Genomic DNA, 21,232 nt, shown 5'->3' with positions numbered 1-21,232 from the left:
AAGTGAAGAAGAGAAGATGAGTAGAGGACACCCATCTATAAGATTCAGCATTACATTATAGCACAGTCTAGTCTAAAGTGGCTTTCTTTCCTCGTCTCCTCCCCTTCATCTCAAGTCCTCTTAGTTATTTTCTGGGAGTGCTCTGTCCCTTAGCAAACAATATCCAGAGACCATAAGACATGTTTTGCACCAGCCTGTTGGGTATGATCGATTGCTATTTTTACTCACAGATCAAGCTTTTGCAGAATGTTTCAGGGGACAAACAAACACAAGACAGGAATAACATCAACCAGAACAGCAGTGACGATGGGCTCAACCCAGTAGACCCAGTGGTAAGGTGGCTTCCTAGTCTTCTCTCATCTCCCCGGGTACTCTGTTTGGGCCTAGTGTGTTTCCCTAGTTAAAACAAGCCTGAGACAGGGAGATCAGGACACCCAATCTGCCGGCGGAGGCTGCCCTGACCCCCACAATGACGCACCACACGGAAGCAGGCTGGAGACAACCGCCTGGTATTGAATCATATAAGGGAGGTATGTGTGTGTGTGTGTGTCTGTGAGTAAATACAGAATTACAGTCTGATAAAATACAGTATGTGTACGTCTGTGAGAAAGTAGAGGGTGAGTGTGCACCTCTGTGTGTGTACAACTGTATGTGTGTATGTGTGAGAGAGAGAGCGAGAGCGAGATACTCAATAGTCCATGACACACCTATGTAAAGGTAAAAACCAGTCATGTATGTGATATCATGTAGCACATACTGCACGTACATACTATTAACACCACCAATGAGAACCCTGTGCACAATAGGCCAGCAGAACCTGACCAGTAACAACTCCAGACAGCAATGGTGCTGCAAGGCTTGAAAGCCCTCTAGTGACCATACAGGTGTACATGCCAGCTGGGTATTTTGGTCCCACAGTTGGTGTTGTGGAAATCTTGTTCACAAGATGCTTCCTCCCAATGCTAGCCTGGGGAACAAGTAAGTGCTGTAGTAATAAGGTTAACTTTGGGTGTTGGGTTTGGGCTTATGGGGTCCTCTCTATTCTGTTTCCCCAGTAAGTAGCCAGAATAAGGGCCCATTATAACACCTGTACTCTCAGCTTCACACGTGTGTGTGTGTCCACTCAGGGGACAGTGTCTACCAAGCTTAACGGTGTTTCTGTTGTTTGTTAATTTTCCCACCTCTCATTCGAAACCTTTTTATTTTTTTTATTTCACCTTTATTTAACCAGGTAGGCTAGTTGAGAACAAGTTCTCATTTGCAACTGCGACCTGGCCAAGATAAAGCATAGCAGTATGAGCAGACAACACAGAGTTACACATGGAGTAAACAATTAACAATTAAGTCAATAACACAGTAGAAAACAAAGGGGGAGTCTATATACAATGTGTGCAAAAGGCATGAGGTAGGCGAATAATTACAATTTTGCAGATTAACACTGGAGTGATAAATGATCAGATGGTCATGTATTGGTGTGCAAAAGAGCAGAAAAGTAAATAAATAAAAACAGTATGGGGATGAGGTAGGTGAAAATGGGTGGGCTATATACCAATAGACTATGTACAGCTGCAGCGATCGGTTAGCTGCTCAGATAGCTGATGTTTGAAGTTGGTGAGGGAGATAAAAGTCTCCAACTTCAGCGATTTTTGCAATTCGTTCCAGTCACAGGCAGCAGAGTACTGGAACGAAAGGCGGCCAAATGAGGTGTTGGCTTTAGGGATGATCAGTGAGATACACCTGCTGGAGCGCGTGCTACGGATGGGTGTTGCCATCATGACCAGTGAGCTGAGATAAGGCGGAGCTTTACCTAGCATGGACTTGTAGATGACCTGGAGCCAGTGGGTCTGGCGACGAATATGTAGCGAGGGCCAGCCGACTAGAGCATACAAGTCGCAGTGGTGGGTGGTATAAGGTGCTTTAGTGACAAAACGGATGGCACTGTGATAGACTGCATCCAGTTTGCTGAGTAGAGTGTTGGAAGCCATTTTGTAGATGACATCGCCGAAGTCGAGGATCGGTAGGATAGTCAGTTTTACTAGGGTAAGCTTGGCGGCGTGAGTGAAGGAGGCTTTGTTGCGGAATAGAAAGCCGACTCTTGATTTGATTTTCGATTGGAGATGTTTGATATGAGTCTGGAAGGAGAGTTTGCAGTCTAGCCAGACACCTAGGTACTTATAGATGTCCACATATTCTAGGTCGGAACCATCCAGGGTGGTGATGCTAGGCGGGCATGCGGGTGCAGGCAGCGATCGGTTGAAAAGCATGCATTTGGTTTTACTAGCGTTTAAGAGCAGTCGGAGGCCACGGAAGGAGTGTTGAATGGCATTGAAGCTTGTTTGGAGGTTAGATAGCACAGTGTCCAATGACGGGCCGAAAGTATATAGAATGGTGTCGTCTGCGTAGAGGTGGATCAGGGAATCGCCCGCAGCAAGAGCAACATCATTGATGTATACAGAGAAAAGAGTCGGCCCGAGAATTGAACCCTGTGGCACCCCCATAGAGACTGCCAGAGGACTGGACAGCATGCCCTCCGATTTGACACACTGAACACTGTCTGCAAAGTAATTGGTGAACCAGGCAAGGCAGTCATCCGAAAAACCGAGGCTACTGAGTCTGCCGATAAGAATATGGTGATTGACAGAGTCGAAAGCCTTGGCAAGGTCGATGAAGACGGCTGCACAGTACTGTCTTTTATCGATGGCGGTTATGATATCGTTTAGTACCTTGAGTGTGGCTGAGGTGCACCCGTGACCGGCTCGGAAACCAGATTGCACAGCGGAGAAGGTACAGTGGGATTCGAGATGGTCAGTGACCTGTTTGTTGACTTGGCTTTCGAAGACCTTAGATAGGCAGGGCAGGATGGATATAGGTCTGTAACAGTTTGGGTCCAGGGTGTCTCCCCCTTTGAAGAGGGGGATGACTGCGGCAGCTTTCCAATCCTTGGGGATCTCAGACGATATGAAAGAGAGGTTGAACAGGCTGGTAATAGGGGTTGCGACAATGGAGGCGGATAGTTTCAGAAATAGAGGGTCCAGATGACCTATTCATTACCATCTGGTCTCACACACATTAGGCATTGGCTGGTTGAGGGGGCACATGGAGAGGGAGTTTGTGCCAGGGTAGGAAGTGTGCATGTGTGTGTCTATGTCTGTAATTGTTTGTGTTTGTCAGGATAGGAAGGGAAAGGGGGTTAAGGCACCGATTACATCATGAGAAAAGAGTTCCACAGTGAGCCTCCCTGAAAAGCTGAACTCTTAACTCAAACCACATGGGCATTACTAGCGCGACCAACACATACTGCTGGCAGTAAATTCTTTTGACACACCAGAATTTAATTAACAGTTTTTATATTTATGGTGTCATGTACTAATAAATCTCAAGGCTGCTTTCTATGTGATGGTATAATTGCTACCATAAAGGTTGATCCCTGGAAATCAGGTGGTGAATAGTTTGGGGTGTTGATCAGATGGACAGAAACCGTTCAAGATCATCTGTGGTATTAACCCACTGGATGGATGGAAATGAACAGGGATGAAATAGATAACCAATGCACTCAGATACACACACTGTATAGTGCACTACTATATAGGGAATAGGGTGCCATTTGGGATGCAATCACTGCCAAGAGAGACAGTATGGATGTCTATGATGACTTTCTGCTTCAACATGATAGCATACATAGGGTTCCCCAGCGGCAGTCAAACTTGGCCCGGGGGTGTCTTATTTGGCCCCCCAAGTTTTCTGAGTATTATTATTTTTATCGTTGAACATAAAGGATTGTAAAAACACCAGGAAATCAGCTCCAAGTGCTAAAAAATGTTGGGAGTCTGTTCCCTAGTATCCCCACGCATAATAGAGAGATACACGTGTGATCAGGTACAAATGAATGTAAGCAAGTTTTGAAATGATGTTTTAGTCAAATATACACTACCGTTCAAAAGTTTGGGTTCACTTAGAAATGTCCTTGTTTTTGAAAGAAAAGCACATTTTTTTGTCCATTAAAATAACATAAAATTGATCGGAAATACAGTGTAGACAACGTTGTAAATGGCTATTGTTGCTGGAAACAACTGATTTTTAATGGAATATCTACATAGGTGTACAGAGGCCCATGATCAGCAACCATCACTCCTGTGTTCCAATGGCACGTTGTGTTAGCTAATCCAAGTTTATCATTTTAAAAGGCTAATTGATCATTAGAAAACCCTTTTGCAATTAAAGAAGCAAGAAAACTATCCTTCTTTAGACCAGTTGAGTATCTGAAGCATCAGCATTTGGGTGTCGATTAAAGGCTCAAAATGGCCAGAAACAAAGAACTTTCTTCTGAAACTCGTCAGTCTATTCTTGTTCTTAGAAATGAAGGCTATTCCATGAGAGAAATTGCCAAGAAACTGAAGATCTCATACAACGCTGTGTACTATTCCCTTCACAGAACAGCGCAAACTGGCTCTAACCAGAATAGAAAGAGGAGTGGGTGGCCTGGGTGCACAACTGAGCAAGAGGACAAGTACATTAGAGTGTCTAGTTTGAGAAACATACGCCTCAACTGGCAGCTTCATTAAATAGTGCCTGCAAAACACCAGTCTCAACGTCAACAGTGAAGAGGCGACTCCGGGATGCTGGCCTTCTAGGCAGAGTTCCTCTGTCCAGTGTCTGTGTTCTTTTGCCCAACTGTATCTTTTTTTTATTGGCCAGTCTAAGATATGGCTTTTTCTTTGCAACTCTGCCTAGAAGGCCAGCATCCTGGAGTCGCCTCTTCACAGTTGACGTTGATGGTGTAATATCATGGTACACTAATACACTACATGGCCAAAAGTATGTGGACACCTGCTTGTCAAACATCTTATACCAATATCATGGGCATTAATATGGAGTTGGTCTCCCCTTTGCTGCTATAAAAGCCTCCACTCTTCTGTGTAAAGGCTTTCTACTAGATGTGGGAACCTTGCTGCGGGACTTGCTTCCATTCAGCCACAAGATCATTAGTGAGGTTGGGCACTGATGTTGGGCGATTAGGCCTGGCTCGCAGCCGGCATTCCAATTAATCCCAAAGGTGTTCGATGGAGTTGAAGTCAAGGCTCTGTGCAGGCCAGTCAAGTTCTTCCACACCGATCTCGACAATCCATTTCTGTATGGACCTCGCTTTGTGCACAGGGGCATTGTTATGCTGAAACAGGAAAGGGACACAAAGTTGGAAGCACAGAATCGTCTAGAATGTTATTGTATACTGTAGCATTGATTTCCTATTCAAATCAGCCCCAGACCATTATTCCTCCTCCATCAAACTTTACAGTTGGCACTATGCATTGGGGCAGGTAGCGTTCTCCTGGCATCTGCCAAACCCAGATTCGTCCATCGAACTTCCAGATGGTGAAGAGTGATTCATCACTCCAGAGATCGCGTTTCCACTGCTAGAGTCCAATGTGAGCAAGCTTTACACTACTCCAGCCGACGTTTGGCATTACGCATGGTAATCTTAGGCTTGTGTGCGGCTGCTCGGCCATGGAAACCCATTTCATGAAGCTCCTGACGAACAGTTATTGTGCTAATGTTGCTTCCAGAGGCAGTTTGGAACTCGGTAGTGAGTGTTGCAACCGAGGACAGATGATTTTTACTCACTACACACTTCAGCACTCTGCGGTCCCATTCTGTGAGCTTGTGGCCTACCACTTCGCCGACTGAGCCGTTGTTGCTCCTAGAGGTTTCCAATTCATAATAACAGCACTTACAGTTGACCGGGGCAGTTCTAGCAGGGCAGAAATTGTACGAACTGAAAAGGTGGTATCCTAGTGTACTTATTTTGTGTGCCAGTATCTTAAATGGGCAATCTGAGATTCAAACAACACAGCATCCCACCACTTTTTTGATTGACAGCTGAGGGATGGGGTACAGTTGAAATAAGCTCATTAGGCATTTATACATTATATTTATGAAGAATCAATGACTATAAAAAATGTGTTTAAAAGTCCAAAAATGTATATACCAATCCCAAATTGCCGCTTATAGGATTGCTAAAGTACATGTGTGAAGAAAGAGCCTGTCATAAAAAGACAGACAGACCTTGTTCCATGGATTATCTTTATTGCAGAGAGCAGTCCAGTTCATTGTCATTTGAGTATACTAAGGAATGAAATAAAGAATGCAGAAAATACACAATCCAAACACTCACTTACAAGTCTGTTTAAATTTCAAACAAAGAGCATTAACACATCTATCTCCATATCGGAAACCAGAGAGGTGTGTATTAGGGAAAGGAGTTTTTCCTGGTCACGTGGGTAGGAAAACCTCTGCTGGGTCCCTAGTTGTTGCTTAGACACACACCGGCCCGGATCAGTCACACAGACAGGAAAAACCTATGGCCCTAGTGTGTATATTTCTCAGTGTGCCATTGGTATAGACCAGAACAGTGCATGTTGTTACATGGTAACGCAGCACTGTGCTGTTGTGTTCCCTCAGAGTGACATGTAATACAGTAGAACAGGAACAATGAGGTACAACAGTAGGCAACAGCACACTAGAATCCAGCCCGAACAGATTGTAACATTAGAACAGAGCCATAGAGATGGAAGTTTAACCAACATTAATGTCGTTCCATTCTTCCAGAATTTAGACTCTCGTTCTAAATTCTAGCTACTCAGCTGGTTTGCGTAGCTGGTATAATTTAGGATCAATAACAGGACCGTTATTGTATTGGTCAATATTGGCTGCTATGGAACCATGTGATACCATCAGAGTGCTTTTTGGTTGAAACCGCAGTGGCCAAACTCTCTCTTTATCAAGTCAGTCAGTCAGTTTTGCATGATACAGTGCTGCACGTGAGTGGCTGCACCAGGAATGACAAACACTGCCCCTAGTGGACCCTAAAATAGAACACTGAATTGGGTAGAATCATATAAATGGGTTTGACAATGATTATTACCACTGAAAGCAGCATGGAATGCCGAATTCCACACATCCCGACTCTACAGAAGTACTATCATACTGTTGTACACAGTGAAATCAACCAGGATTAGACAGTGATGTCATAAATCTGCACTGGCACCCAAATGGAAGTCCCATGTGGATGACATCATCAATGTCTAATCCCCATTTAGACTGTGTGACCTTCAACATGAGATTGAATCCAGAACCGTGTCAGTTCAAGCCATTACATTTCTATGGTCTAATGACCTTTGGCATCTCAGCTGTGAGGCCACTTATCAATTAACAGATTGAAAACCAATCAATGATTAATACACCACAATGCCCCTACCAGCTTTAAGGGAAATAAAAGTAAAATCCTACATGCAGGAAAATGACAAAAACAAAAAAATTGTAATCCTACAATGGTTTAGACAGGCAGCCCAATTCTGATCTTTCCTTCACTAATTGGCCTTTTGACCAATCAGCTGTGATAAAGATTGGATGTGAAAAGATAGGATGTGATTAGTCAAAAGAACAATCTGTGGAAAAAATATCAGAATTGGGCTACCTGTCTAAACGCAGTCTAAGTACAGCTGCATGGGTGTACAAGCAGAGCAGAGGCACAGCATGGAGAAATGAAAATGTTTTATACAATATCAGAGTGCTTTTAGTAACCTCTGGGAGGGGGAAGGGGCGGGGAGAGAGAATAGAGGAAAGAAGAGTCAGAATGTAAAAGGAATGCAAGTCAAGGAAAGGAAAATAGAATGAAGGTGCAGAGTGGAGGGAGAGATCAAGCACTTTGTATTTTTAATTCATTCTTTCTCCCTCACTCGCACTCATTTTCCCGGAGGACATCGAACATATTGACTGTGAGGCTGGTTGGCCCCTTCCTCTCGTTCACTGCTGGGTGTCCAAACCCTTCATCTTCATCATCATCACCATCATCATCAGCATCCCTATCCCTCTCCTCCTCCGGCTCAGAGCTGGACTCCCCCTCCTCCTCCTCCTCCCTCTCCCCTGTCCCCTCTTCCTTCCGTCCCTGTAGAGCGATGATCTCTGCCAGGTCTGGGTGGGACTCCCACTGCTCTGTATAGCGCAAATCCATTGGTTGAATAATTAATCAATCAATCAAGCAATCAAATAAACATTTTTCTTCATGTTTTTTGTACAAAGCCCCAGTCATCAGTTTAAAGGTTGGAAACCAGATCAACATGAACATCAGCCGTGCACAGTAGATCACCTGCTGGGATTTGACCTTCCCCTGCGTGCCCACTGTTCACGGACGACATTTGTGTTGGTCTATCTTCCCTTTTAAATATGAGTCTCTGTTGTCTGTACAGTAGTGATGAAGTGATATGCCTGATGCCTCACTGGTTGTCATGACTGGTCTATGACCTCTCTTATAGTTGTATGACCGATCTATGACCACTCTGATAGTTGTATGACCTGTGTACTGACCTCTCTGATAGTTGTATGACCTGTGTACTGACCTCTCTTATAGTTGTATGACCGATCTATGACCTCTCTGATAGTTGTATGACCTGTGTACTGACCTCTGATAGTTGTATGACCTGCGTACTGACCTCTCTGATAGTTGTATGACCTGTGTACTGACCTCTCTGATAGTTGTATGACCTGTGTACTGACCTCTCTGATAGTTGTATGACCTGTGTACTGACCTCTCTGATCATTATATGCAGGTGGTCTGAGGCACAGACACAGCCTCCCGTCAACGGCCAGCCGCAGCAGACTGTTAGCTGCCCGATACACGTCGTTACGAGCTGCCTTCGCTGTCTTATAACCCCTCCTCTCTGCCCAGGCTGTGAGACAGACAGGGAGAAAGAAAGAGAAGAGGGAGAACGAGAAAGAGGGGTAGGGAGAGAAAACAAAAAACGATAAATTGTTGTTGTATTATAATTTCAACTGTTCCTGAGAATTTCCCAAATGTCTCCCTGACATTCAGACAAGAGGGCGTGTTTCAACAGTTTAGAACCAGACCATAGGTTCTAGAGCCAGACTGGAGGTGGTCCTTACCCTCACACACGTCCCAGGCTGTCCAGCTGTGCTCGGGTCCCTGCTCTCTCTCCTTCTCCCCTCCCTTGGGTGCATGCTGTGGGCCCTCCACGCTGGGGTGCCGGAGCTTGAGCACCGACAGGAAGGGGGTCCGCTCACACAGATAACCCACAGAACTGTAGGGCTCCTGCAGCTGAGACACTGGGTAGATACCAGCTAGGATCTAGGGAGGAAGGGGCAGATAGAGAGGAGAGAGGGGGAAATGGAGGAAGGGAGAGAGGGGGAAATGGAGGAAGAGGCGTAGATACAAAAGAATGGAGGAAAAGTGTTTAGAAAGAGTAAAGCACAATGAGAAATATAGAGGGAATTTGTTTTAGAAAATACGTTTGAAAAGGGTTGATGGGTAATGATTGCTTTTATATACAAAGCTCTCCGCAGTAGTTGAGACTTAAAAGTGGTACAGATTATGATTCTACTCCAAAGACAGCCTTCAAATGGCCAGAGGGAATATCAGTTATTATTTTATTCTCCAAGACATTTCCTCCACAGGCTGTCACCAAAAAGTGATTTGACCTGGGATTCTAAGGGAATGGGAGGACATAGTACACACAAACATACACACTTATACCCTACTCACTCCCTCCTCTCAGTTACCTGTAGTTGTTTGTTGACTAGTGAAGGGAAGACCAGTCCAGGGCAGTCGCACAGTTTGACCGTGGGTGTGAGGTAGTAGGTCTGGAAGTATTTGGTGTGGCCGGGGGTTCGAGACACACTCACCACCTTCCTACCTACCAGACTGTTCAATACTGATGACTTCCCCACGTTAGGGAAGCCTAGGGAGGGAGGGAGAGAGAGACATGTATATCCATATTCCCTTTGTAGTAAATATTTCTGAATGCCAGAGGGGGCTGGTGGGGGAACAAAGCTTTGAGGTACACAAGCATGACTTAATTTATTACTAATTTATTTACTAATCAGTGACGACAGATTACTGATTGGTAGGTAGGAAAGCAAGCTTCCAAAATGGCCGCTCACCTATACAGCCCAGCGTGAGTACGCCATCTTTATACAGCTCCTGGGAGGGGCTGCTCATCTCCATGGCAACATCACTCTGGTGCTCCACTAGCACAGAGTCGGCCCCCTCCTCTGACTGCTCTCCCTCTGATCCCATAGCAACCGCATCTCTCTGGATCTTCTTCTCCCAGCTGGACAAGTCCACTACAAGGGGGGGGTAACAATGGTGAACACTCCCTACAGCCAATCATTCTGTACACTTCTGGAAAAAAGTGGAGAATTGGGAAGCGGCATTACTTGTCTTCAGCCTATTGTAAGACTACTTCCATTCAGTGTTGGTTCTTCTATGATATACCCTTACAACCCTGCACCCACAGATCTTTGTATGAAGACACTAATCCTTCATTAGTAATGAGCTATGCTATGGATGCTATGGAAAGTACCTGGCCAAAGCATTAAGTCATTACAGACTTACATGGTTAGCAATACATGTGTGAAATAGGTACTATGCCACCCAGGTGGGTGGGTCCCTTTAACCTTTTCCTGCTGTGATTTCCTGACACGCCTTCAGGATGTGGGTGGGGCCTCCAGCATGTCCCCACCCACATGTACCCTTTTTTCTCATCCTCTTCTTCTGAAGCACTAGAGTCACAGAAACAGATACAGACAGTGTAATAGGTTATCCTGGTGATCAAGTACACAGTTCAACAGCTCCAATCAGCTCTCATCATTGTCCCTCGATTTGTTTATCACTTTCGCTTCAGCACAACGACCCTCACTCCCACCCACCTGTGCTGTATGGCTGGCCGGGGTGTGATGTGAAGCAGACACAGTGGAGGTGGGGGAACTGTGTCTGGAGGTAGTGTGTCCAGGCCAGCACCAGCGGAGGGGGACACAGGTCAGCTTTGTTCAGCACCACCACCACCTGCTTCTGCAGCTCCCCAGTGATGTAGTGGTACAGCGCTGGGGGAAACTGCAGCACCTGCATGGGAGGGACACACCAGGAACACATTCATTAAGACATGCATGCTCGGTCTGGCAAACGACTTATAGACCGCGTACTATAGCATTCCCTATATAGTGCGCAACTTTTGACCAGGGCCCATAGCAACATAGTCATGAACATAGTCAAGTTATACATGGTACTGACCATGTATAACTTACCCTGTCTGTGGCTCCACCTGGTGGATACTCTATGTACGCATTTCACCATATGGTTCAAAGCATAATTTTTATTTATTATATTTAACCTTTATTTAACTAGGCAAGTCAGTTAAGAAGAAATTCCTATTTACAATGACGGCCTATCGGGGAACAGCGGGTTAACTGCCTTGTTCAGGGGCAGAACGACAGATTTTTACCTTGCCAGCTCGGGGACTCAATCTAGCAACCTTTCGGTTACTGGCCCAACGCTCTAACCACTAGGCTACCTGCCATCATAGTGTCTATTAATTACATTATCATGGTGACAGTAGTAAGTTGATAATGATACTATGGTACATGACTAGTAGCAGATAATGACAGTAGGAGTTTAAAAGAGATTACCCACCGGGTGCCTGATGTCCACGATGAGCAGGATCACATCGGACATCTCCAACACTCTCCACAACTGTCTCCACGTCTGAGAGAAAGAGAGGGGGGAGAGAAAGAGAGAAGGGGAGAAAAAGAGAGAGGGGGAGAAAAAGAGAGAGGGGGAGAAAAAGAGAAAGAGGGGGGGAGAAAGGAAGTGTATAAAGAGTAAAGTTATACGAAGAGTATTTAGGTTTTACCTACCCTAGGTTTTGCTCAGTGTCAGAGAAAGAGGTGGTTTTTAAAGGATTCATTCAAGTTTATAAAACATTGTAGAATTAATAGCTCTTTATTTATCCATCAAAATTGAACGTTCTGCTGACACAATACAGCACCCCCGTAACTAGCCGGTCACAAACCTCAAGGCTGCCACCTCCCTCAAAAGCATTTATAAAGGGTGTATAAAGGGTTCTGAATATATCGTTTCCTCACCTCCAGATTGTGCTCAAAGTGGCTGAGGGATCCTGGTGGGTTTCTGGAGTGCAGGTCGTTCAGATATTCCCGGTATGACTTCTCTTCTTTCTTCAGCAGCTCCTCACGATTCATCCCATAATTCCACGGAGGTCGCCGCGGAAACTCAAGACCTGCGATTGAAGGTCAGTGGCAGATACGTCAAGCAGTGACACAAACTGAAAAGACCATGTCAAAACTCACACTAGAATGGGTTTTTATTTAAAAGCATTGAGAGGCTCAGGATACACGTCACATATCAAATCACACCCTATAGTGTACTACTTCGACCAGAGCACATATAGCTTAGGTCAAAATGAGTGTACTAAATAAGGAATAGGGTGCCATTTGAGACATAACCTTTATTTAACAGCATTAAGAGGTTGTTGTGAGGCTCAGGGTCAAAGAGCGCTGACCTTTCTCTGTGGGGTAGATGTCGTTGATGTCAACCTCCAGGTCTTTGTCTAACATCTGGTCCAGAACCTTCTCTCTAGCAAGCTTCTTCCTCCTCTCCACCTCATCTCTGCTCTCCTTCTCAAAGTGCAGACGGAACCTGAATGGACAGAGAGATGAGTATAGCTGTGTGTAGAGGGGGGAATTGGGCAGGGTGAGTGTGTGAAGGACACAAAACCATTTGTGTGCAGAGTCATGAAGATCAGGTGTGTGTGACATGGTTGTTTGTTCTGACAACAGCAGTTTCTGTAATTTACCATTGACCTCTGTCTGAAAGTTGTTTGCTCATGGTTCAGGATTCCTACAGTAACATGTTCTCATTTCTTTTTACTTAGTCTCTTCCGGCCTCTTACTTTTAATATCTACAGACCCAGACATTGCTCTAATTAATATTTTTCCATTATCCCTTCAGTTTGTTCCAGGGAATTCCCACTGTTCCAGGCATCAGTTCATGCAGCAATCATGACATGTTTTCCCAAAAGGTATTGTTGATGATATCTGACAAAACAGAAACTCACTCAGCTGGTGAGAGCCTTATGAGCCTAGCAATCAGTGGTCACCAATCCTGGTCCATACAGTCTGCAGGCTTTTGTTCAAGCCCAGCAATAACACACCTGTCTTTGTTTTGGTTTCATTGCAGGTGATGTAGTTACATTAGCTCTGGTCCAGGGTGTTACGTGTGGCTTGCTCAGCATCTGCATGTAATCCCCTGGACCAGAGCTAAATACTACCTATGCTAATGTATTGGTAACTCACCTATTGGGGTCGTATCTGCCCTCCCTGATGCCGGGCTGCTGGTTTATCCTCCTGACATCTGTGGTTTCGCTATCTGAGGTGTCCGACTGCCTCTCCCTGTCCATCCCCCGCTCCACACTGGCATTACGGCTGCTGGGCCCTGAGCCTGGCTCACCTGAGAAGGAGAGATCATCATAGTCAGAGGCTTACATTGAACCATTCCCAAATGGCACCCTATTCCCTATATAGTGCACAAGTTTTTGTTGGGCACTATATATAGGTGATATAGGGTGCAATTTGGGACAAAAACACAGTGGACAGAATGAAAACTACCCTCTATGTCAGCACTTGGTACCAAAGACCATATTACACAACGTTCTACTTTAGAATCGAGTGTACCATGCATTTACATACAATATATGCTATCTACATTACATAACACATAGCTATCTATAAATGTGGTGATCGTCTCAATACTAACCCTACGTAATAAATTGACAGTGGACGTTTTCATAATAAATCTATTTTCATTGCTAGCTGTAGTGTAGGTATGTGATCTCCAACACCGTTTGTTATTCCCTCAATTTGAGAAAGCTAGCTTTCCTACATAATTTGATAGCGAGTCTGCGCAGTAGAGTTTACACAAAGTGAAAACAATACCAGTGTAGTACAGTGATGCTGATTTCTGTGCATCAATACTTTCCCACCAATGGCAATGAATGACGCCAGCAATACAATTTCAGCGATAAGGTCACACACATAGCTAGCTCTATAACGTCGTCACCTCCTTAGCTAGCAAGCAAGGTAGTTAACGTTTGCTAGAAAGACCCAAATACACAAGGCACACGTTATGGCAAAAATAATGACGTCCCTATTCTTTATTTGTAGCTAATTCGTCCAAAATATATCGGGTAAAATGCCAGTGTTATTGTTCCTGAAAGCAGAGCTAACTAGCCAAGTTACTCAACTCTCCTCGTACAAGTTAGTAAAATGAAAAGCTATGCTAGCTAACGTTAGCATTTTCGGTCACGCACACTTTCTGTCATTGTAGCTCACGTTACCTCTCTTTCTTTCCCGTTTCACTTGCATCTGTTTCTTCTTCTGTTTGGTGCTGAACGGCTTTTTCCGAGGCATATTTGAATGAAAAATTACAGTTTCGTAGTACAGTTTGTTTGTGTTAGCTAAGGCAGAAATACAGTAACGTCGTTATTTACTATCGTGAAGTTTCTCGACTCCTACACTAACCATCCGACGCCATCCGGCACTGCAGAATTTTTTTTTGACTAAGTTACAAAAACATTCAATGGTAATACATGTCATTACACAGTTTATATTGACTTATTTTTTAAACACTGTAAATGTCATGATTTGAATCGTTGTCTGACAAGTTGGCAAGTTAATATGAATATATATATATATATTTTTTAAAGAATGAATGGTACAGTCCACACAGTAAACCGCGGATTCCACTATTACTGCTAATGTTGTGATGCAGGTCTTATTTGCATGACACATCACACTACAGCAAGTCAATGAATCAAGCTTTTATAAGATACTGCCAACTTTAAATCAACACTGCCAACTTTGCCAAGTCCTTACATGCATCATGCATTGGGGCAAATTTACATCTACACCTGTCATATTCAAATGTGACATTCAGTGTCAATCATACTAACACCTCTGTCGTAACAATAAATTCAATGGCATCATGCATAGCCTATTTGAAGGGGTGAGGTGCTGCTATCTTCAAAGTTAACCTTTATCATTACTGCAAATGCACAATGTATTACAGGGATAGAGAAAGGCAAATTGTTGGACTTCAGTGAGGTTTATTGTTTGATAAGGGAAAATTGTATTTTCATATGTATCAGTCTATTTGTAAAGGCTCATACACTTTAGTATAACATTAGTGAAAGTAGTCAGAATATATTTGGATAACAATGATATTCTTAGGTCACAAAAAAATAAATACTACAAGGATTACATAACATGTACCAGCTGATCACATTCACTTCCCAGTTCTTACAGGGTCATGTGAGGTAAACAGGGCTCTATGATTGGCTTGTGGACTGAGGCTAAATATCAAAGTGTTATATAGTATGGATTATACATCAATATATACTTTTGCAGGCCTTTTTTCTTTCCAGAAACGGAAAAACAGCCTACTTCCCTTTTTTTTCAGTGAAAAAGATTTGTGAGCCAATTTTAGAAGGTAGATTACAGTAACCATCATGACAATGATGATGTAATCAAAACCTGATAGTATCCATGGGAAAGTAGAAACATTTCCCTTAACAGTTATCTGTCAGTTTTATACACTTCACGGACGTAACCATAATCAAAGTTGTGTTTGTGGGGAGGAGTTGGAGGATAAAAAAAGAAGAAAACATTCACTCTTTGTTCTGTCATTTTTTGTCTCTTCCTCACCATTGCAGTGACAAACAGAGAAACACTCCTTTACCAACGGTATACACTAGCCATCCATTATAAAAGAGTAGTACAAAAACATAGGCATAATGAAATAAAAGTGATAAACGAGTACAAAAAAACTACAAAGTCCTCTATTTCCAGACTCCATCTCTGTTTGAACATCTCTTAACTTCCTCTTCCATTACCCACCTTTCAGGCACAGTCACATCTTCCTATATCCCCCTGTATTGCTTTTATTCAATCTGTCCATAGGGCTCCTCCAGTTTCTCTCAGTCTCTACCACTCCTCCCTCCTAACCCTATGAGTTTAGGTGCTCCACCTGAATGGTGGAGGTAGCCACGGTGAGACAGAGGTCCTTGTGGGTCACTAGGTCCGCCACACTGACTGTTTTGAACTGGATGTCCCCTGCAGCGACTGTCTTATACTGGTGCAGGTCAAAGGGGCAGGATGCCGTCTCTGCCTGAGAGTAGCTACCCTGATTTTGCCCCTGGTTCTGTCCTTGTTCATGACCTCCACCTTGTCCTCCGGCTCGGTCTGCCCCACTATCGGTGACCTCTCCTCGGCCTTGGCCACGAGAACCTCCCTGGTTCTGGGTATGGCTTTGGTTCTGTTGGTTCTGCTGAGAGTGCTGTGCAGCAGCCACCGCCGCTGCAGTGAGCGGGTCTGAGTTGTGTTTCTGCATGTGTTTCACCAGGTACGTCTCCTGAGAATAGAATACAGAGGGTTAAAGCGAGAGGTGACAAGTGTGCACAAACACACACTATGCACAGACATGCACACTGTCTGAAGCCTGTGAAAATGTCTGTTGAAAGTTAAAGGTCTGCGACTACTACATGCTGGGTGCCTTAACAGTGGTGTTTCTCTTACAGAGGTGTATGTGCGGTTGCAGAGGCCACAGGAGTAGAGCTTGGCGTGTTTGACCGTGTGAGTGGACAGGTGGACTTCCAGACTGCCCGCGTCCGTGTAACCACGGTTACAGTTGGTGCACTTGAAGGGTTTGTCCTTGTTGTGCTGCCGTCTGTGGGACTGGAACAGAACAGGACCATTCAGGACACATCTTCAAATGGGTATTTGTAAGACTGTAACTACTAAGGGTTAGTATTACTAAGCTTTCACCACTTGGAATAAAAACCAAAGAAAAGGGACAGTAGTCACCTGTAGATTGGAGAGTTGTGTGAAGGATTTCTCACAGCCCGGATGAACACACTTATAAGGCCTGTCTCCTGTGTGGATCCTGCAGAAACATGGAAAACACAACCAGTAAGAAGAAAAGAGGGGAGAAATGTAAATGGACCCGCCAAATTCTGCTTTCAGCTATCCTGTGATCCACACCATTACAGATGAGGGAGATGGAGAGGAAGCCACTGTAGACTATCGAGATGCCGCTCCCACAAGAGAAAAAGTCTATCGAGAGGCCCCCCACAGAGAAAAGACTATTGAGATTCCCCCCACAGAGAAAAGACTATTGAAATGCCACCAAATAAAATACTATTGAGATGCCACCAAATAAAATACCATTGAAAGGCCCCCAAATAAAATAGTATTGAGATGCCACCAAATAAAATACCATTGAGATGCCACCAAATAAAATACAATTGAAACGTCCCCAAATAAAATACCATTGAAAGGCCCCCGCAGAGAAAGGGGCAGATATGCATGACATCACCCTTACCTGTTGTGCTGCTGTAGATGACTGAGCTGTCTGAAGGACTTCTGACAGAAAGAGCAGGTGTAGGGTTTCACCCCTGTGTGGATGCGGATGTGCTGGGCCAGATAGCTGGAGTTTGCAAAGGACTTAGTGCAGTGGGGACACTTGTGGGGCTTGGACTCTGTGTGGTTTCTGAAAGCAAGAAGAGAAGATAGAGAGAGGGAGGATGGGAGAACAGTGTTGCTTTTCTTTAAACCTTGATTGATAGAACAAAACAACAAAAAATCACACGTAAACACCCTGTATTACTCAGTGCCTGACTTCAAAAAAAAAAAACTTAACAGCATTTCACTCTGACCCAAATTATGTCAAACTTATCGTGTGTATAAGTGTATGTGTGTGTGCACACGCAAGGGAGAAGCAGCAGTGAAGTAGTAAGGACACCAAACAGACAGACTGAAGAGACAAAGAGGGACTTGAAGTAGAGATCACACACAATCGTGCGCACACACACACACGCATGGCCTGCGTCTTGCCTTTTCACAGACATCTCCACACACACACACAGTGCAAGCAGCCAATAGAGGGGAGGGGAGAGGGGCAGGCTAGGTAAAGCCTGTAGGGTAGAGCAGGTCAGGTGGAGCTGCTGTGAGCAGTACCGTGTGTGCTGCTGTAAGTGACTGAGCTGTCTAAAGGACTTCTGGCAGTAGGAGCAGGTGTAGGGCTTGGCCCCGCTGTGGATGCGGATGTGCTGGGCCAGGTAGCTGGAGTTGGCGAATGACTTGGAGCAGTGGGGACACTTGTGGGGCTTGGCCTCTGTGTGAGACTTGGAGTGGATCTGCATGTCTGACTTACTGAAGAAGGTCACCGCACACATCCGGCACCTACGGGACAGAGACAGACACACAGACCAGGGAGGGGGAGAAAGAGCGGGAGAATGGGAAGACAAGAGATAGGGATGAAGGAAATGAGGGCAGGAGCAGGTGAGAAACAGATGAAAATACAAAAAGCAAGGACAAAGAGACAGGGGTATGAGAGATGGGCAAGGGAGAGGAAGGGGTGAAAAAGGGGGTGAAACATGAGACAGCAAGTGTGGAAAACAAAGGGAGAAAGCAAGATGAAAAAGACAACAGGATAGAAAGATAAAAACAAGGGAGCAGATGAAATGAACGAAGGATGTGAAAAAAGAAGACAAGCAACAGGGAGGGGGAAGAGATAGAGGGGGAAAATCAGTGAAAACAGCAGGAAAAATAGCTGATTCTGCTGAAGCAAGAAATAGAAAGACAAACAGAGATAGCTTGAAAAGTAGGGAAACATTGTATGAAGGAGAGATAAAGAGGGGGGGGGGGGGGGGGGGGGGGGGGGGGGGGAGCAGACAGAAGTAGGCGAAGGAGTGCGTGTCCAATGTGTGCAGGGATGCGTGTGTGTGTGTGGAGCGGATGCATGAGGGAGGCAGAGAACGTGTGTCCATGCTGCAAAGATAACACATCGTGTTCCAGAGTGCAGGTACAAACACATAGTGAAATACTTCAGCAGGTGTGTGCGCTGCCACAGCATGCAGTGGAGTAGTTTCTGTGTGAGAGAGAAAGAGAAAAACACCCGTGCCCAGGGGCACCTAGTGTTCATCCATAGCCTGTGTCTAACCTCTCTGTCCTGACTCTATCATCTACAACATACAGACATACGGGTGTGCAAGCATTCCACAGCTTCACATTCCTATGAGGATGCACAGCACAATAGTTGCTTTTTGTCCCTTCTGTGACGCCGTAGGTCCGTACCTGTAGGTCTTGTTGCAGTCTTTCCCGCTGTGGTTCTCGTCTTCGTTGGCCAGGTCGTACGGGTCAGTTATATAATGCTGCGAAGACATAACCACCTATCAAATGTCACACAAACATTAGAATCACGTTCATCATGTTAAAAAAGGCACACTGTTGTAAAAGTCTACATGGGCTCTTTTTTGTTGCCTAGTCTGGAAATCAATAGCCTGAGCTTAGTCTGGAAATATTTTAGTGGGAATAGCTTTTATTTTGGTTACGCTGGAGTTACTATGGTAACTGTCTCACCTGCCCTCCCGACGCCAAGTGAGCCAGAATCAACGCTTCATTTCCGGCGGAGAGGGTGTGGCCACCGGCAGGCCCCGCCCTCCCTAGTGTCGACTTCTTCTTCCTGCCTCGCTTCGAGGGTGTCGGCATGACGACCACCTGGGGGGTTCCACCTTCCTGTTTCTTATCTAAGTGAAAAATGTGTGTCAGAGTCTGACAGTACGTGAGTGAAGTGTGTATTTTTCAGTGTTAGGATAATGGAGGGTGGAGACAATCGTGTGAGTGTGTGTTACCTGGAGCGTGCAGTGTAGAGACGATCATGGTGGTGGTGGGATGTCCAGAGACGAAGGACTGAGAGGAGGAGGCAGGAGAGACCAGCTGCGTGCCTTGAGGGGTTGTGATGACCAGACCCGCTGCAGAGAGAGGAAAATAAAAATATGATACAAAACAGATGGGAAAAAGTAAAAAGTGTGCAAAAGTGTGATCAATTCTAGACTAACAGTTGACACACACACCTGCTGTCATGATACCAGTGGAAGGTACAGGCACCACAGTGATGTTCTGGGTGTGAGGGGGGTGTAGGTGACCCCCTTGGCCCTGCCCCCCTCCTTCCTGCTTGGGGACAGTGAGCAAGGTCGTCTGGTAATGAGAGGAGGGGAACGAAGTGTTCTTCTCCTGGTCCTTCAGTTGTTTCAGGAACATGGCGTTCTCAATCTGGCAGTGAGAGAGAAATCCTTGTTACAAAATTCCAAACTGCAAAAAGAGTAATTGCTATAATCCAAAGGTGTCACTTGCAATATACTTTAACATTTTAAACGGAAATGTTTCACTAAACGTACCTGTCCTTGTACAGGCACAGGGGACCAGAAGTACTGAGAGTTAAAATGGGAATCCTCCATAATTTCTGCAATGGAAGAGTAACACCGCCATATCACCACTAGGCCAAACAGCTAATCACTCATCAATTGAAATAAAATTGGCTACATTGTTGCACATCCGACTGACACCTTTGGGCGACAATAATCTTAAATCATTTAAATGTCACTTCACATACATGAATGAGCTAGCTAATGAAACATTAAATGGTACCTATGTTGGTACTTTATTTGGTTAGATGGCTGAAATATTTGGACACATATTACAATAATTATGCCCCCGGGTTAGACAATAATATGACTTGCTAAAGGCTAGTTAGGTCATTTAGCTGCCTGTGCATTGTTGTGGTTGCATGGGAAGGAGGACCGTGCTAGCTCGCTATTACATGGGTTTTCCCCTTCAAAGTAATTAATTTGGTGATGATACAATGTAGCTAGCAATAATTCGAACACAAATAAGATGTCTAGGTTGCTACTTGTTAGCAATTTTTTGAGCTGTAAGTGCATTTCAATTCCTTGCTAGGCGTTTACAGTTAGCTAGACGCTCTAATAAAACCACGAGAGGAATGTTATCGGACTCTCGCGTCTTCGACGCCTGTGAAAATAGAAAAAGCAAAGCACCAAAGAAATCGAGGATAAAAAAAAACTGAAGCGGTGAGAGAAGAAAAAAACAATCTCCCACAGACTTCCGGCTGTCCAGACTGAGAAGAGACTCGTCGGGTACAAGTCGCTCAAATTGGAAGATAAATACTATGATTATGAAGACAAATAACAGTATTTACCTGTGCCGACAGAGCTTTTTCCCTTCCCGGAATTCCTGTAGCCCGGTACAGTTCAGAAACTCTGTTCAAATCTTTTAGATTAGACTAATTCACCGAGTTTTTTCTCTTATTTTTTCTATTTTTTTCTTCCTTATGGAGTCGCTTGTCTGCGCTGCACTTCCTTCGAAGAAGGTCGATTAAACTCTGTGAAGAAACAAAGCTCTCTGAGTGTGTGGTGATGTCATTTCCGTCTAATTTTGGAAGCTTCAAATTGGTGCTATCGATATGCTATTAAATATATCAAACGTAAATGAATGCAATGTTCTCCTTCTGCGTATT

The 21,232-nt window shown here is 44.6% G+C and overlaps 2 protein-coding genes across 9 annotated transcripts; both read right to left on the bottom strand.

Moving 5' to 3' along the window:
- Positions 1-6,064: 6,064 nt before the first annotated feature.
- Positions 6,065-14,424, bottom strand: LOC110485672 (guanine nucleotide-binding protein-like 1). Of its 2 annotated transcripts, none has more exons than XM_021556776.2 (12): positions 14,199-14,424; positions 13,159-13,312; positions 12,366-12,502; positions 11,932-12,083; positions 11,480-11,551; positions 10,720-10,912; positions 10,468-10,572; positions 9,952-10,134; positions 9,571-9,749; positions 8,938-9,139; positions 8,583-8,723; positions 6,065-7,989 (listed from the first exon to the last, which is right to left on the bottom strand). In XM_021556776.2, exons 1-12 carry the CDS (start codon positions 14,269-14,271, stop codon positions 7,730-7,732), a joined length of 1,851 nt encoding a protein of 616 aa, XP_021412451.2. In that variant the 5' UTR covers positions 14,272-14,424; the 3' UTR covers positions 6,065-7,729. The 2 variants fall into 2 exon arrangements, with proteins under 2 accessions (XP_021412451.2, XP_021412462.2); XM_021556787.2 differs by lacking the exon at positions 14,199-14,424 and adding an exon at positions 13,619-14,105.
- Positions 14,425-14,946: 522 nt separating this feature from the next.
- On the bottom strand, positions 14,947-21,110 carry LOC110485682 (zinc finger protein 384). Of its 7 annotated transcripts, none has more exons than XM_021556797.2 (11): positions 20,915-21,110; positions 20,097-20,161; positions 19,773-19,971; positions 19,551-19,670; positions 19,279-19,445; positions 18,994-19,088; positions 17,875-18,099; positions 17,240-17,407; positions 16,723-16,801; positions 16,435-16,593; positions 14,947-16,270 (listed from the first exon to the last, which is right to left on the bottom strand). In XM_021556797.2, the coding sequence occupies exons 2-11, from the start codon at positions 20,154-20,156 to the stop codon at positions 15,866-15,868; spliced, it is 1,677 nt and encodes a 558-aa protein (XP_021412472.2). In that variant the 5' UTR covers positions 20,157-20,161; positions 20,915-21,110; the 3' UTR covers positions 14,947-15,865. The 7 variants fall into 7 exon arrangements, with proteins under 7 accessions (XP_021412472.2, XP_021412488.2, XP_036800154.1 ...); XM_021556813.2 differs by having other exon boundaries at positions 18,994-19,070; XM_036944259.1 differs by lacking the exon at positions 20,915-21,110 and adding an exon at positions 20,754-20,803.
- Positions 21,111-21,232: the final 122 nt, after the last annotated feature.

The sequence above is a fragment of the Oncorhynchus mykiss genome, chromosome 2 (genome assembly GCF_013265735.2).
Source record: "Oncorhynchus mykiss isolate Arlee chromosome 2, USDA_OmykA_1.1, whole genome shotgun sequence".
Taxonomy (NCBI): Eukaryota; Metazoa; Chordata; class Actinopteri; order Salmoniformes; family Salmonidae; genus Oncorhynchus; species Oncorhynchus mykiss.
Note: the sequence above shows the minus strand (reverse complement) of the source record. Positions and strands in the feature narration are given on the sequence as shown.